At 37.5% G+C, this 16,509-nt stretch overlaps 2 protein-coding genes across 2 annotated transcripts in view; one reads left to right on the forward strand and one right to left on the reverse strand.

The window, feature by feature from the left end:
• Positions 1–475, reverse strand: part of LOC127631710 (uncharacterized) — a 37,932-nt gene extending 37,457 nt beyond the window's left edge. Inside the window, exon 1 of the mRNA XM_052109962.1 lies at positions 104–475. The gene's annotated coding sequence lies outside the window, so the exon portion shown is untranslated. The remainder of the gene's footprint in view (positions 1–103) is intronic.
• Positions 476–7,446: 6,971 nt separating this feature from the next.
• efhd1 (EF-hand domain family, member D1) lies at positions 7,447–16,269 on the forward strand. The gene is made up of 4 exons (XM_052110339.1): positions 7,447–7,794; positions 13,177–13,324; positions 14,967–15,101; positions 15,380–16,269. The coding sequence occupies exons 1-4, from the start codon at positions 7,499–7,501 to the stop codon at positions 15,509–15,511; spliced, it is 711 nt and encodes a 236-aa protein (XP_051966299.1). The 5' UTR covers positions 7,447–7,498; the 3' UTR covers positions 15,512–16,269.
• The last annotated feature ends 240 nt before the right edge of the window (positions 16,270–16,509 follow it).

Below are 16,509 nucleotides of genomic sequence, written 5' to 3' on the forward strand. Positions count from 1 at the left end.
CTCACCATATTCTCGCCCATCAGTAAAATAAATCCAAACAACTACTAAAACAACTGTGAACATGAAGAGCTATAACTTGATGACAAATATAAACTTTACGTACCGGTTTACGATCCATGTGGCCTCGTGACGGCGCGCCTCAATTTAGCTACTTCCTTCAACTGTCAAAGACGCTTTAAAATCCTGTTTCAATCGACAAAATACAAATATGTTTAACAGGTAAATACGTTTGTTGTGGAAAATAAGTGGTGAACTTGTCCTTTCGTAGAAATATTCATATTATATCCATAGATAGTGCATTTACTTTCGATTTCTTCGTTGTGTTCGTAGACAGAATGATTGTGAATAAACGCGCACTACCTGTGTAACTGCTGATCTCTCACAGTTTTATCTTCGGTGATTGATTGAATTCCAGGTAATTTAATGTGGCAAAAGGTCCAAACAATCTAAATCCGTCCTTTATTCTTTCCTTGTACTTCTTCCCCACAGCAAGCGATTAGGACGATATCTAAAGTGAAAGCAAGTCGGTGCAGTTGAAACCAGTGTTGCCAAATCTTGCAAGAGAACAAGCAGATGATCTCTGGAACAAGAAGAATAAAATAGCGACTTCTCTCACCAAAACAATTTAAAACAAGCAACCCCAATTTTGGGGTGTGAGGGATGGACTTGCTTTTATTTATAAATCATAGAAAGCAGCAAACATATTAGAAACAGTTGGCTACAATGTAGGGGAGAGCGAGGAACAAACTATTTAAAATTAATTTGAGATAGTGAAAAAAGTATATGCTGTATTCATGAAACAAGTGCCACATATTTGTACCAGACATGTGTAAAATTCATTTGAAACCCAAGTGCATTTACACAAATTTAAGAAAAACAAAAAGTGCACTGCTCTTTAAAGTCCTGAATTTATATACTATACTTGAATATTAGAACATTGAATATATTTGACTTAAACAAAATAAAGCACACACTCACTGCTCTTAGGCACTGAGACCGAACATTAAGAATAAAGTTTCAATGAAGTCTAATTAGGTGCATCATACTCAATGTCAATTTACATTATCGCACAAACAAAAGTGGGTAGTCTAAAAAAGCAGCGGACATGGCAACCCAACCATTAGGTGTCACGTGACACGGACGCGAAGACAAGCCAGGACATTCTTCTATGACGCAGAGCTTTAATGACTATGAACGAGGATGATACATCAGTATTTTACTCGCAAAAGTGATACGGCTACTACATTTTTTGGTGGCCTGTCCCCGACTGGAGCTGTCCCCGTAAATGCCCGAGTGTTCAAGACAGCGTTCTTAGTGACATATTAATATGCAAGAAAGCCCGAGAAGCAAAGCCTATGTGTGCTGTTTATTTTGACCAACAGAGGGAGCTATAGCAACCTCAATTCATTAATCTCCCTTTACTTACAGTGCATCCGGAAAGTATTCACAGCGCTTCACTTTGTTACAGCCTTATTCCAAAATGGATTAAATTCATTATTTTCCTCAAGATTCTATAATTAATACCCCATAATGACAACGTGAAAGAAGTTTGTTTGAAATCTTTGCAAATTTATTAAAAATAAAAAACGAAAACAATCACATGTACATAAGTATTCACAGCCTTTTTTTGTTTCTATTGAGCTCAGGTGCTTCCTGTTTCCATTGATCATCCTTGAGATGTTTCTACAACTTGATTGGAGTTCACCTGTGGTAAATTCAGTTGATTGGACATGATTTGGAAAGGCACACACCTGTCTATATAAGGTCCCACTGTTAACAGTGCATATCAGAGCACAAACCAAACCATGAAGTCCAAGGAATTGTCTTTAGACATCCAAGACAGGATTGTATCGAGGCACAGATCTGGGGCATTGAAGGTCCCAATGAGCTCAGTGGCCTCCATCATCCATAAATGGAAGAAGTTTGGAACCACCAGGACTCTTCCTAGAGCTGACCGCCCGGCCAAACTGAGAGATAGGGGGAGAAGGGCCTTAGTCAAGGAGGTGACCAAGAACCCGATGGTCACACTGACAGAGCTCCAGCATTTTTGTGTAGAGAGAGGAGAACCTTCCAGAAGAACAACCATCTCTGCAGCACTCCACCAATCAGGCCTGTATGGTAGAGTGGCCAGACGGAAGCCACTCCTCAGTAAAAGGCACATGACAGCCCACCTGGAGTTTGCCAAAAGGCACCGGAAGGACTCTCAGACCATGAGAAACAAAATTCTCTGGTCTGATGAAACAAAGATTGAACTCTTTGGCCTGAATGGCAAGCGTCATGTCTGGAGGAAACTAGGCACTGCTCATCACCTGGCCAATACCATCCATACAGTGAAGCATGGTGGTGGCAGCCTCATGCTGTGGGGATGTTTTTCAGCAGCAGGAACTGGGAGACTAGTCAGGATCGAGGAAAAGATGAATGCAGCAATGTACAGAGACATCCTTGATGACAACCTGCTCCAGAGCATTCTGGACCTCAGACTGTGGCGAAGGTTCATCTACCAACAGGACAACGACCCTAAGCACACTGCCAAGATAACAAAGGGATGGCTACGGGACAACTCTGTGAATGTCTTTGAGTGGCCCAGCCAGAGCCCAGACTTGAACCCGTTTGAACATCTCTGGAGAGATCTGAAAATCCGACACTCCCCATCCAACCTGATGGAGCTTGAGAGGTCCTGCAAAGAAGAATGGGAGAAACTGCCCAAAAATATGTGTGCCAAGCTTGTAGCATCATACACAAAAAGACTTGAGGCTGTAATTGGTGCCAAAGGTGCTTCAACAAAGTAGTGAGCAAAGGCTGTGAATACTTATATACATTTGATTTCTTTTTTTTTTTTTCATTTATTTCTTTTTTTATAAATTTGCAAAGATTTCAAACAAACTTCTTTCACATTGTCATTATGGGGTATTATTTGAATTTTGAGGAAAATAATGAATTCATTTTGGAATAAGGCTGTAACATAACAAAATTTGGAAAAAGTAAAGCGCTGTGAATACTTTCCAGATGCACTGTATTTCTTGGTCGGTCCAGTTTTGCCATTAAGAACTGGACCAGGCAATTGAAGAGAATTATCATCAATGTTATAAGCTTCTAAGTAAGGCACATACAAGCTATTTATGTTATAAATTTATATTGTTATGTATTTTATAATGGGTTCTGAATTTGGTACGGGAATGTATCGCACAGTGTAAAACATTCCTGAAAATGTGGCCTTCATAATGCAGGAATTCCCGCACAGACCGCACAAACTATAACATGCTGGTGAAAAGCAGTCAAATTAATCCCTGCAGATGAACAAATAAAATCAATAATTTGTATCTTTAATCAGTGTGTGTGTTGTCAGCACTGTCAGCCCACCACCCCCTCTACCTCCCTCTCGCACTAGTGATATTTACACCCTAAAGAAAGCACCTTCTCACATATTTACTAATTTGTTGTATTAACATATACCCAAAATAAATGTAAAGTAAAATATGATATTAATAACATAGAAAAAATTGTATAATTAAATATCTGCAAAGAAACGTAGAGTAAGTCAATACATTACAGCATAGATTTGCACCTTGCAGGGAAACAAATCAGTGAAAAGGAGCTCCATTATACATAAGACTTGATCAAAATAAAAGGTAGTAATTAAGAAAAATAGGTCTATATGAGATAAGCAAACAGATAGGTAAAATAGTATTATAATAACAATTGTTATTATCATTCTTATACAATATTGAATTTTAAATGCAAAATGTTTATTCCATGATTCCATGAAATGATGAAGACGCTCAAAGGGCAGGACCCCTGTGCTGTGGAGTCAGCTGCAATATTTCCTCATTGTTTATACATGTTTGTTTTGTTAACTTTTTTTGCCACAAAGTCATATAGCATAGAAACGAATGAACTCATTGAAGATGAAACAGAAGAGCACTAAAAATTATGAACTTAACCTCCATATTTGAATTTCATTGAGGCATACATGCTACAGTATTCTATAGAGCATGATATACCACACTGTAAAAAAATATATTTCCATGATTTGTTAGCTTTATAATTTGGCCAGATCAACTTATTTGTTCACATAACAAAATAATCTGTTTTTATTGAGTAAACTAATGGCACAAAAAAATAATTCCACTACTTGTTAGTTTACTAGACCTTTATATTCAATGTATTTATTTAATTTTATTATAACATTTTATTTTAAATGAACTCAAGATTTTAAGGCAACCAGTTACTTTTTTAAGTTAAACCAAAATAATTTCTTACAGTGCATAGTTCAGCACATTACCACATTCACCATGGTCAAAATACTTAAAATCCAATTAGTAGAACAAGTAACATGACATTTCAATGACCTATTGAACACTGAACCTGAAATATCCTCATTTTTCATTTCAGAAATCTGGTCACCTTAGTTTATATGTTCAATGTACAGTACACAGTAAAAGTCCAGGGTGAATGTAGAGAAGAGTGCTGTTTAAGCATTATATGACCAGTCTTAAGAAAATCTCATTTGAATCATTTCCTCAAGCCTGCAAAGCAGCTTTGAATGTGTAATATATATATATATATATATATATATATATATATATATATATATATATATATATATATATATTGTGAAAAGGACCATGTACAGCTCCTAATGGAGGAGAGGAGGCTGAAGACCAAACATGCACACTTAGAGGTTGAACTGCTTGACCACCAACTTGGGCTGTTGATGCCTTGTGAAGTATATTATCTTAATACTAAATGATGATAGAGCAATGAAAGCATCTCACAATGCATATTTGTGACAAGAGAGATATCATCTGAAGTTATTTCACATTAAATAATGACAAAGCTGAATATAACATTTATAATGGATTTGTGTAACTTTCGGCAAACTAACCTTTTGGAAAGTATTGAATCAGGGGCAGAGCCAGGAGTTTTTCAAAGGGGTTGCCAGGCAGGGGCAAGCGATCAGTCTGTGGTGGCACAGAAATGTTCGGGCAGCATTTTTATATCGTCGGACTGAGTGTGAGGGGGTGTTTACAATGGATACAATGACACCCGGGACGTAGAGGTTTGGTGACCTTGGTGTGCTCACATGTCAAAAGATGATTTCACCTCTAAAGAACTAAATTGTGCCAAAAAATGACCAAAAAAATGACTAAAAGAGCAATTGTGAGTGGGGTGGCCAATGGGGTGGGCAGGCTTCTGTCCATGGTGGCCACGGCCACCCCGGCTACCCCCTAGCTCCGCCACTGTATTGAATGTTTTGGTGATATAGTGGTGAGTATAGCTGCCATCCAAGCAGCTGACATTTGTTCGAATCTTGGAAATATACTATTTAAACTGGCAACAATCAGTGTGGTATTAACATACGCATACAGAGTCAGAGACATGATAATTTACCCAAGAGGGCATTTTAAATTTCGAAGGGGGCACAGATTTATCACTTTACTCTAAGATGTAATGATGCTGAAAATGAAGTTTTTTTTCCCACCCTAATACATCTGTTGCCTTCTGAAAGGCTGCAGGAGTCACGACTTTCATAGATATGCACATGCATAAGCCCATGCAACTGCAACATCACTAAACGTTTGATATAAAAAAAATCTATTAAAATGAAAAAGCTTTGACAGTTACAATTTCTCATATGCTCATTTTCTCACTTCCCTAATAAATGTTATAAAAATAAGCATGAGGCAAATGTTAATTAAAAAAATTTACAGTAACTAAAATGACTAATTAGAGAAACAAAACATTCCATCGAAAAAAATGGATTGAGGCTTGCAAACCACTAACCTAAAAACAGTATTTGAGCCTTTGAGCTCTGTCTGAATTATGACAAAAATTTTCTAATTTAGAACTGAGCAGTCAATTGGCCAGACAGTGTAACTCCCGTCCCCACTTTCCACCTGAAATGTTCAGTTACTCTCTACAAATAGTTTATGGATTCATTTTCTTTAAAGATCAATTTATCTGGACGCATACAGGTGCTGGTCATATAATTAGAATATCATCAAAAAGTTGATTTATTTCAGTAATTCCATTAAAAAAGTGAAACTTGGATAATGTATACATTCATTCCACACAGACTGATATATTTCAAGTGTTCATTCCTTTTAATTGATGATTATAACTGACAACTAATGAAAAACCCCAAAATCAGTATCTCAGAAAATTAGAACATTGTGAAAAGGTTCAATATTGAAGACACCGGTGCCACACTCTAATCAACTAATTAACTCAAAACACCTGCAAAGGCCTTTAAATGGTCTCTCAGTCTAGTTCTGTGGGCTACACAATCATGGGGAAGACTGCTGACTTGACAGCTGTCCAAAAGACGACCATTGACACCTTGCACAAGGAGGGCAAGACACAAAAGGTCATTGCTAAAGAGGCTGGCTGTTCACAGAGCTCTATGTCCAAGCACATTAATAGAGAGGCGAAGGGAAGGAAAAGATGAGGTAGAAAAAAGTGTACAAGCAATAGGGATAACCGCACCCTGGAGAGGATTGTGAAACAAAACCCATTCAGAAATGTGGGGGAGATTCACAAAGAGTGGACTGCAGCTGGAGTCGGTGCTTAAAGAACCACCACGCACAGACGTATGCAAGACATGAGTTTCAGCTGTCGCATTCCTTGTGTCAAGCCTCTCTTGAACAAGACACAGCGTCAGAAACGTCTCGCCTGGGCTAAAGACAAAAAGGACTGGAATCCGACCAACTTTATGGAGATGCAGATTTCATTTTCCAACAGGACTTGGCACCTGCACACAGTGCCAAAGCTACCATTACCTGGTTTAAGGACCATGGTATCCCTGTTAATTGGCCAGCAAACTCGCCTGACCTTAACCCTATAGAAAATCTATGGGGTATTGTGAAGAGGAAGATGCGATATGCCAGACCCAACAATGCAGAAGAGCTGAAGACCACTATCAGAGCAACCTGGGCTCTCATAACACCCGAGCAGTGCCACAGACTGATCGACTCCATGCCACGCCTCATTGCTGCAATAATTCAGGCAAAAGGAGCCCCAACTAAGTGTTGAGTGCTGTACAAGCTCATACTTTTCATGTTCATACTTTTCAGTAGGCCAACATTTCTAAAAATCCTTTTTTCGTATTGGTCTTAAGTAATATTCTAATTTTCGGAGATACTGAATTTGGGATTTTCATTAGTTGTCAGTTTTAATCATCACAATTAAATGAAATAAACATTTGAAATATATCAGTCTGTGTGTAATGAGTGAATATAATATCCAAGTTTCACTTTTTGAATGGAATTACTGAAATAAATCAACTTTTTGATGATATTCTAATTATATGACCAGCACCTGTATATGAATGGTCTTGATAGAGTACCGTCCAATCTTCCAACACAACTCTGCTAGATTGAATCCCGTTGGGTGTCACGACTCACTTGCGCTGCAGCCCCGCCCCTCTCGCAACTCCGCAGACTTCAGTGCACACAAACATCTGATAGTGCGACCCAGAGCATCTCATTCACAGTCCGCAATGTCATCTGAAGAGCTCGCACTGAAGCTGCAGCGTAGGCTGGACGCCGAACAGCATGACCCGAAACCCCGTTCACCGGTGATCCCGGTACAAACAGAAGCGAGCGAGGAGCCGCCGGTGAAACCTGCCACCATGAACGGCGACGCGACCTCTGAACTCACGGAGAAACTCAATCGCAGGTTGGATATTCAAGACGGCACGTCGAAGCCCAAACAGATGAAGGTTTTCAATCGGTATAGTGAGTTCAAAGAGTTCTCCCGCAAACAGATCAAAGATATGGAGAATATGTTCAAGAGGTGAGTTTATTAGACTAATATTCACTCAATCATTATAACATCCATTGGCATTATCAAATTGATTATCTATATAAAATATATTATTAAGCTCTGTGATAGAAGTTAATCGAGACATGATTTTTACAAGGAGGGTGTGTGTGTGTGTGTGTGTGTGTGTGTGTGTGTGTGTGTGTGTGTGTGAGTGAGTGAGTGTGTGTGAGTGAGTGTGTGAGTGTGTGAGTGTGTGTGTGTGTGAGTGAGTGAGTGAGTGTTTTAGGATCATTGTGTTCTTAGGTCACAATGCCTCGATCAGGAATGTTTTTTAATGTATCTCTTAAATAAAAAAACACTCAAATATATATATATATATATATATATATATATATATATATTAAATATGTACACATTTCTATTTCATATACAATTGAATTGTGTAATCTTTAACAAACTTAAATAAAATAAAAAGTATAATATCTAAGTTTCTTTTATTTAACTGTGTTTAAGATTACTCCAATTCAATTTGATGGAAATTTGTGATGAAATTGAAATGTGTTCATCTTAAAAATATTTTTAGATTGCACATTGCTTGTTCTTGATCATATTTTTGATTGATTATTTCAACATAATTTTATTCCTCTTGTGCCACATCAAGCTGAATATGTTTATTTTAAATAAAAGTGTGTTTTATTTACATGACTAAAATCAAGCATTTAGACAAGACCGTGTACAATAAGTAAAAAAAAAAAATAATAATAATTTTGAAATGGATTAAACGGATACTATTAATAAAATAAAAATAAATAGTGCTGTGTAAAATTAGAAGTTTACAAACAGAAAAAATGGATAGATTATGAAGGTCCAGTAACATTAATTAAACATGAGCTAAACAAGAAGGATGATCTCTCTGAACTTCCATTGTTCTGATTTCCCTTTCATTATTACAGTACAAGGGTCCACTCACAAACACTACGTCTCAAGTGGAGCCCCCTCTACGAGCAACAATGCCACCTTTGTGCATGAGTCACTTTGGTTACATTTGGTTTCAGATGGAGTAAAGTTAAAAGTAAATCCCCCTTTTCATGTTCATCCTGATAATTTTCATAATATGACTTTTCTTGTGGCTCTAAAACCATAATCCAGGATTCTCTGGTAGTGCTGCACAACCCATCTAACAATAACAATAGCAAACAACCCAATATTTCTTGCACTGTGAAAAATGAAACATCCTTGGGTGTGCAATCCACTTTTTTACTTAAAGTTTTAATCTTCAATAAATTAATATAAATATTTAAGCATATGTATATATTATCCTGATGACTCGCATGAGATGAGGACTCCAATCATATTTACATTTACATTTATGCATTTGGCAGACGCTTTTATCCAAAGCGACTTACAGTGCACTTATTACAGGGACAATCCCCCCGGATCAACCTGGAGTAAAGTGTCTTGCTCAAGGACACAATGGTGGTGGCTGTGGTGATCGAACCAGCAACCTTCTGATTAACAGTTATGTGCTTTAGCCCACTACGCCACCACCACTCGTATCAGTAACCTTTAAAAACTGTTTTATTCTATATGGAGAGGGTCCCCTCTGCCATGTTAGGATCATATGACTGGCCAAACACTACTCGGTTAATCTCAATACTGCTCTGTTATTGGACACTTACTCATGGAATAAATGAATCATGAATGACTGTAAATGGTGGTTTTCTACAATGGCATGTTTAACTGAAAACTGTATTGTGTTTGAATAATGCTGCATGCATACATGCCGCTAGGTGTCAGTTACGACATTAATGTGAACTTTTCAGTATTATATGCTTTCCCCTATTCAATGTTAAATATGCAGAGACAACTACAATTAAGCCATTCGTAGGTTAATTATCTTGAAAACTGTAAACACTCTGGCACTATAAAAATTGCTCCGTTTGTTTTGAAAACTGACGGTGTGAGTTTGGGGAGAGGCTGTCTGTTTGTTTGATCAATAGCAGACAGATAGGGCATATTCGAGAAAAAAAAACAATGTTTATTTTTGCAGTCTGATTCAGTGGCATTAGTGGTGCAAAATCACCCTTGAGCAAGGGGTCAGCTGTGTCAATGCTTTTGCCAAAACAATTTAAACATAGGGATGTAAAAAGTATTTTTTTTACATGCTCTCAAAATGTTTTTTTTTTTTGTTTTATCTAGAACACAGTTCTTGTATTTTTTTTCAGTGAGAAACATTGATGTTATGTCATTGTTATATGATTACATATTGTATTGTAGGATAAACACAGGTTTCTAGTTAATAAAACCATGGCTGTAATGAAGCTTGGATGTCCCATGAGACTAGACTACATCAGGACCGCACGTGTGTCTATTTAAGTGATACAAGTACATACTCTGGCCCAGTTCAGATCAGTTTAACCCAGTTTCATCAGAAATTAAAAAAATATGACATGTTTAAGAGGGAAATGGGTCAAAAGCAAGATACAGGCAGACTTAAACACATTTTATAACACATTTCAAACAACCACAAAACAACATAGATAGATAGATAGATAGGTAGGTATGGAGGAGAAATTTAGCATATAAAAAGCATATACTGTATATTGTAAATCCACATACACACTCTGTCCTAGTTCCCAATTTTCTTGGGCATGTGTGGTAAATGGATTCTACTAGCACTAAAATATGTCACTAGTTACTCCAGTGCTGGTATACACTGTTTTAGAAGCTTTGTGTGTGTGTGTGTGTGTGTGTGTGTGTGTGTGTGTGTGTGTGTGTGTGTGTGTGTGTGTGTGTGTGTATATAATGTGTATAACAGAATAGATCTGAAGTATATTTTCTCAATTCGCTCTATCCATTAATTCTCCATCCTTTCCTCTGTAGGGCTAAATTAAAGTGCAGGGAGAGGCATGATCTGGAATGTGCCTGGCATGCTGGGGGCAGGGGCAACATGCAATCTTCCTATTCTTCTTTTTAACCCAGACCTACTTCATGTCCTTCTTTAGCTGTTCTCTAGTCAGCTGAAAAGTAGCGGTGACTCTGTGGTTAGCTTCAGATCCAGGATCAGCCTGAGCCGTGTAACTGGACTGAGGAATTGGGAATGCCAAGCTCTATAACACAATGTCTGCCCCAAGCCCTGGCAGCTATAAATAACATAGCAGGAAACTAAATAGTACAAAGATGCATAAACACATGCTATGCACCCACATTTACGTCAAGGGCCAGCTTGTGTTTTCAATTTTAAAGGGAGAGTTCAGAAAGATGCAATGAATGTGAGTGGTGACTGAGACCAACATACTGCCTACAGTACATATTTGTGTATGTAGGAGTGTGTTGTCAGTTGCTGATGGCAGTTGTTCTTCAGGTCAGTAGATTCACAGTTGTCTTTTAATCAGAGACAAGTGTGAGCATGTATTGGTGGGGGTTCATAAAACAAAATTGAGTAATAAAAGAAAGCGAATAATATTTAGTTAATTGTCTATAAGCACTATTATGGATTTTAATGACGTAGGATTGGTTGAGTTGTTTCATCGGCGGGTGTGTTAATGACCTTTCAGAAACAATGTGGAACTGCTGGGGAGACGAGATTAGAACGACCGTTTAAAACAAAGATGTGAAACACCCCGATTAATAAAAAAAATTAAATGTGTGTGAGAGTAAACTTTTGTTGCTCAGAGGTTGCCCTCTTATAGCTTAGGAGACTTAATGTACTTCTCAGTCATGTTTTAAGTTTCAGCGTGTTCTCAGATGTTTCTCCTGAGAGTCTTTTGGTGGAATAAAATAAATTTGACAATTTTCATCAATGTAAGAGAAAATAACTTTGCTAATTCATGTTGATTGCATAGCTCAGATAATTTGGTCCTGGAAAAATTGTATGCAAAATGTTTGTGTTTATGTTGAAATCTCTTACGATAGATTTCAGACATTGCTTTTCCAGCATAATGTTGATTTCAGCAAAAATATCAGCTCACCACTTCTTAATTAAAAAAGCGTAAATCACAGTTACAGTTAGGCATACAATGGAAGCAAATGGGGCCAGACCATTAACTAAAATACGTTAATGCGTAAATAACGTTACACAGATTTAGTAAGGTTAGTAAGCAATTTTAAACACGTAAATCATGTCAGCACATAACGTTTTTACACCTTGTGGCTATACTTCTGAAACATGTGTATTTAATGTTTATGGACTGGCCCCATTCACTTCCATTGCAAGTGCCTTACTGTAATATATTCTTTTTTTTTTTAATGAAAGAAAGGCAGGTGTGTTGGCCAATCAATATTATGCCGAAATACTGTTGATTGAGCTTAAATTGTATTGAACCTGGAATATTAATTTGAAGAGATCTCTTTTGAGATTATTCTTAACTATGATGAGAGGAGAAAACGAAGGCAAAATGAGGTGATGTTCACCTGTACTTTTCGTCCATGAACATTTTCTTTCTAAAAGCGTCTCTCAAACCAAAATAGAAACACGTGCCCTCTCCTTCAATCTCAGTCTACTCGCACATTTTGGAGACAAACACTTCTCTCTTTCTTTCGCACACGCACTCAATCCTGCTGGTTGGTGTGGTAACAGCTGGGTGAGACTATAAATACTCCCTGTTAGATACCTGCTGTTCCATCTCCATCCAGCTGCTTTCTGTTGCCTTTACTCTGCAGTGGCTGTATATATATATATATATATATATATATCTTTATGTTAGCTGTCATTTTAGGCATCTGTTGTAGGTTGATTTTGTCCATATGATGTTAGTATGCAGTTCTCGGTGATAAATTGATTAGAAACAGTATATAAATCCTTATATAATGCAACAGCGATCGCCCACTTTTTCAGCAGCCTTGGTTCCAGAAGTATTTTTCCCATTAACAAAAACACATTTAAGGAATTAGTTCCCCCAAAATGAATATTTTTGCATCATTTACTCACCCTCATGTTGTCCCATATGTGTATGAATTTCTTTCTTCTGCAGAACACAAAGATTTTTAAAAGAGTATCTCTACTCTGTAGGTCCATACAATGCAAGTGAATGGTGACCAACACTTTGAAGCTCCAAAAAGCACGTAAATACAGCATAAACGTCATCCAGAGGACTCGTGGTTTAATTCATGTCTTATTGATCTAATTGGTTTTGGATTTGAACAGACTATAATGTAACTCCTGTTTCACTGTATATCTTGCCATTGCAGTCTTTAGGCACATTCATAATGTCAAGCTCGATTACACTTCTTAGTGCTTGACACATGCCCAGAGCACTAGATGGCACTTGGAAGTGTAATCGAAAGTCACACAAGCGTTAGACGACATAAGGGTGAGTAAATGGGGATAATTATCATTTTTGGTCAATGTTTTCTAAATATTTTTTTTTTCCTTCTCTCTGTCTGTGTGTGTGTGTGCGCCCGCGTGCATAGATTTGACTCTGGTAAAGATGGCTTTATTGATCTTATGGAACTCAAGCTGATGATGGAGAAGCTTGGAGCTCCACAGACTCATTTGGGACTGAAAAACATGATCAAGGAAGTGGATGAAGATTATGACGGCAAACTCAGCTTCAGAGAGGTCTGTGCGATTTGTATGCAAGATTTTAACAGTATAGTTACTTCTTTGATTGGTCTATAATTGTCTCTAACTTTTCAAAGATTACACTCCAATAAAGCCACTTTTGACTCCTCTACTAAAATAATCCTATCATGGCACATGTTTTAAAGCTATATTTAAGAGATAACATCTAATCTCTAAAATAAATGTTGATCTCCGATGCAACAATGTGGATTCACATTTATAAGCCAATCATATTTTTTCGGTGCTTATTGAGATGTTTTCAGCATGTATTGCATATATATTGCATGCATTTGTGATTAGACTTACAGATCCTTATATTTATCCATATGACTCAAAGTATTTTCAGCATGTCTATGTATGAATTAGGACGTTATTTAGTCCTTTTTATGAACTTTCTGCACTCTTCCCCCTATAGGGTTGCCATATGTCCTGTATTGGCCAGTTTTTTGCCCAAAATTAAAATGTTGCATACGGGACCTATTGTCCCATATTCTAGTGGCAAAACACTCAAAGGGGATGGTGAAACATCCGGTATTGAAACACTAAAAATGCTCAAGCATCCCTTATTCACATGGTGAAAAGCTGGCCACCCCAACACACTCTCTCTCTCTCTCTCTCTCTCTCTCTCTCTCTCACACATACACACACACACAAGCAGGTGATGTGCAGCTGTGCGTAAAGTACAGTGACTCTGCTATGTGTCACACACAGTTCTGTCTCTTTAGGAATTGGAAGAACATTCCTCATGGATAAGATAACACACACACACACACACACACACACACACTCAAACACAAAGACAGATTGCACCGAGAAAGAGAGGAAACCTGATATAAGGTCATTCTGTTCCTCCCTCAGTGCAATCAGTTCTGGCTGAACATCTAAAATTCAATCACTCTCCATTGGAAATCCCTGAAATCTCATTTTGGTAAAGAGATGAGATGTGAGATTTGTGTTGTCTTTCAGTTTGAGGTATAAAAAAAAACAGCTGACCTGTAGGTTTATGGGCTTGCTTAGCAACTTTTGAAACTGATATCAGTTACATTTGTATATATTTTTAGTTAACTGCCAGAGTCCCCAAAGTGATGAAAACCTGGATATATCAGGTATTTTTAAATTGTGCAAAAGTCATGATCATAATAAAAAGTTTGTCTAGAGCTTGTCTAGAATAAACTTGCCTGTACCATACAGAAATCTGGTGTACTACGCCACCACGAGGGCTTGGAGTACGTGTTGAAATCCAAATTTGGGAGACAAGGGGAGGGAATAAAAATCTTTAAAATAATCACAAATGAATGGAAAGATCATGGAAAAGTAGGTCTCGTTTTAACAGTATATTATGGCAGAAATAAAGATGTCCCATACAGGGATTTAGATGGGACAACAATCTCAACGATGAAATGCTCGATTGGATGGACGGTATATTGAAGTGGCAAAATGCCCCCCCCCCCTTTCCCGTCCTGTCCCATACTGAAGTCTTCAGATTGCTCAGGCGTCCTGTCCTCGTGTGGTGCAATATTGCCAACCCTATGGAAAGTCATACAAAGTCAAAATGTCAAAAACCTGAACTACTGATAACCTTTCAAGCTATTGAATTTTCACAATAGTCCAAATCTAACGATCTCTCTCTCCCCCTCAGTTCCTGCTGATCTTCCGGAGGGCCGCTGCAGGTGAGTTGCAGGAAGAGAGTGGGCTTATGGCTCTCGCTCGGCTTTCAGAGATTGACGTCTCGACTGAAGGAGTTCTTGGAGCGAGGGACTTCTTTGAGGCCAAGGTTTGTGTGTTTGTATATCTTTGTGTGTATGAGAGACCAGATGTATTTAATTGGTTACTCCTTGTTAATTGTTCAAGCTGTAGGGTGCAAACAGGTAGTGTGGGACACTTTTCTAAATCAATGATTTTAACGGCTTTAGTATGCAAGCATCATATCAAAGAATGTAAATAAATGAATATGGTAAATCTGTGTATGTGTATTTGTGTTTTCATGTTCAGGCCATGTGACAAATAGAGTTCAAATGTATTTTATTTGTTGTGTGTGTGTGTGTGTGGTAGGTTCAGGCTCTGTCCGTGCGCAGTAAGTTCGAGGCAGAGATACGAGAAGAGCAAGAGGAGAGGAAGAGGATGGAACTCGAAAGAAAACAACGGCGTGCTGCGTTTAAAGAGCTACAATCTACATTCTCATAAACACACACATAACACATCTTACCGTTTACTCAGTTTAGCACATCTATGTCTCTTTTTCACCCACAAATAAATACTAATTCTTTATCGGCACATTTTAAATGCACACAATCACACAAATACGTGCACTCTCAGCCTCTTGGATCTCACATCTAAATATAATCACAGCCACGGGGTAACACTGAACAAGTAGCATTAGCATTATTGGTAGCTTGCAGCTATCCTGAAATATGTATGTGGAACTAATGTTGTTGATGGGGACCTTCAGATTAGGGCCATGCGGAGAGGCTGTAGAAAACACTGAAGTGACCGAAGCGAGTAAGATTTCAGGAGGGTTGTCAAAGCTAATTTAAGTTTAAAGATAAAACAGCACACACTTTAAAAGACTAGATTGTGCTTCTATTTTACTCATTCAAGTAACTATATATTTTTAGAAACAAAACCAAAGGTTTGTTGTGAAGTTATTTAGTGTTGATCATAATTTTAGACACATGCGATGTTGAGGCACAAATATTGATTATGACTAACAGATGAGATGTTATGTACAAAGGAAACTATGGTAACCAAGTGTCAAGAAATATTTTTATTTTTTATATATTTTAATCATTTTGTTTCATTTTTCTTTTTTTAAAGTCCTACATATGTGACACCTAAGTTTTGGTTGATTGTATTTTATATTGGATGTTCATATAATGTACAAGTGACTCTTATATGGTATGTTTGCTAATATCACAAAGCCCATTAAATCACTATTTTTCAGAAAAATACACTTGAAGTGTTTTTTAAAGTAAAGTTTAAGCAACTCTAGAGTGTGTGTGTGTGTGTGTGTGTGTGTGTGTGTGTGTGTGTGTGTGTGTGTGTGTATTAAATTATGAAAAAACAAAAATCATAAACTTTAATGAAAAAAATTCTAGTAAACATCATATGTCTAAAGGTGGCAGCACTGGAATGTACCAACAGCATATGTACACACATTTTTTTTTGTTTTGTTGTTGTTGACG

This window comes from Xyrauchen texanus, chromosome 38 (genome assembly GCF_025860055.1).
Source record: "Xyrauchen texanus isolate HMW12.3.18 chromosome 38, RBS_HiC_50CHRs, whole genome shotgun sequence".
Classification (NCBI taxonomy): Eukaryota; Metazoa; Chordata; class Actinopteri; order Cypriniformes; family Catostomidae; genus Xyrauchen; species Xyrauchen texanus.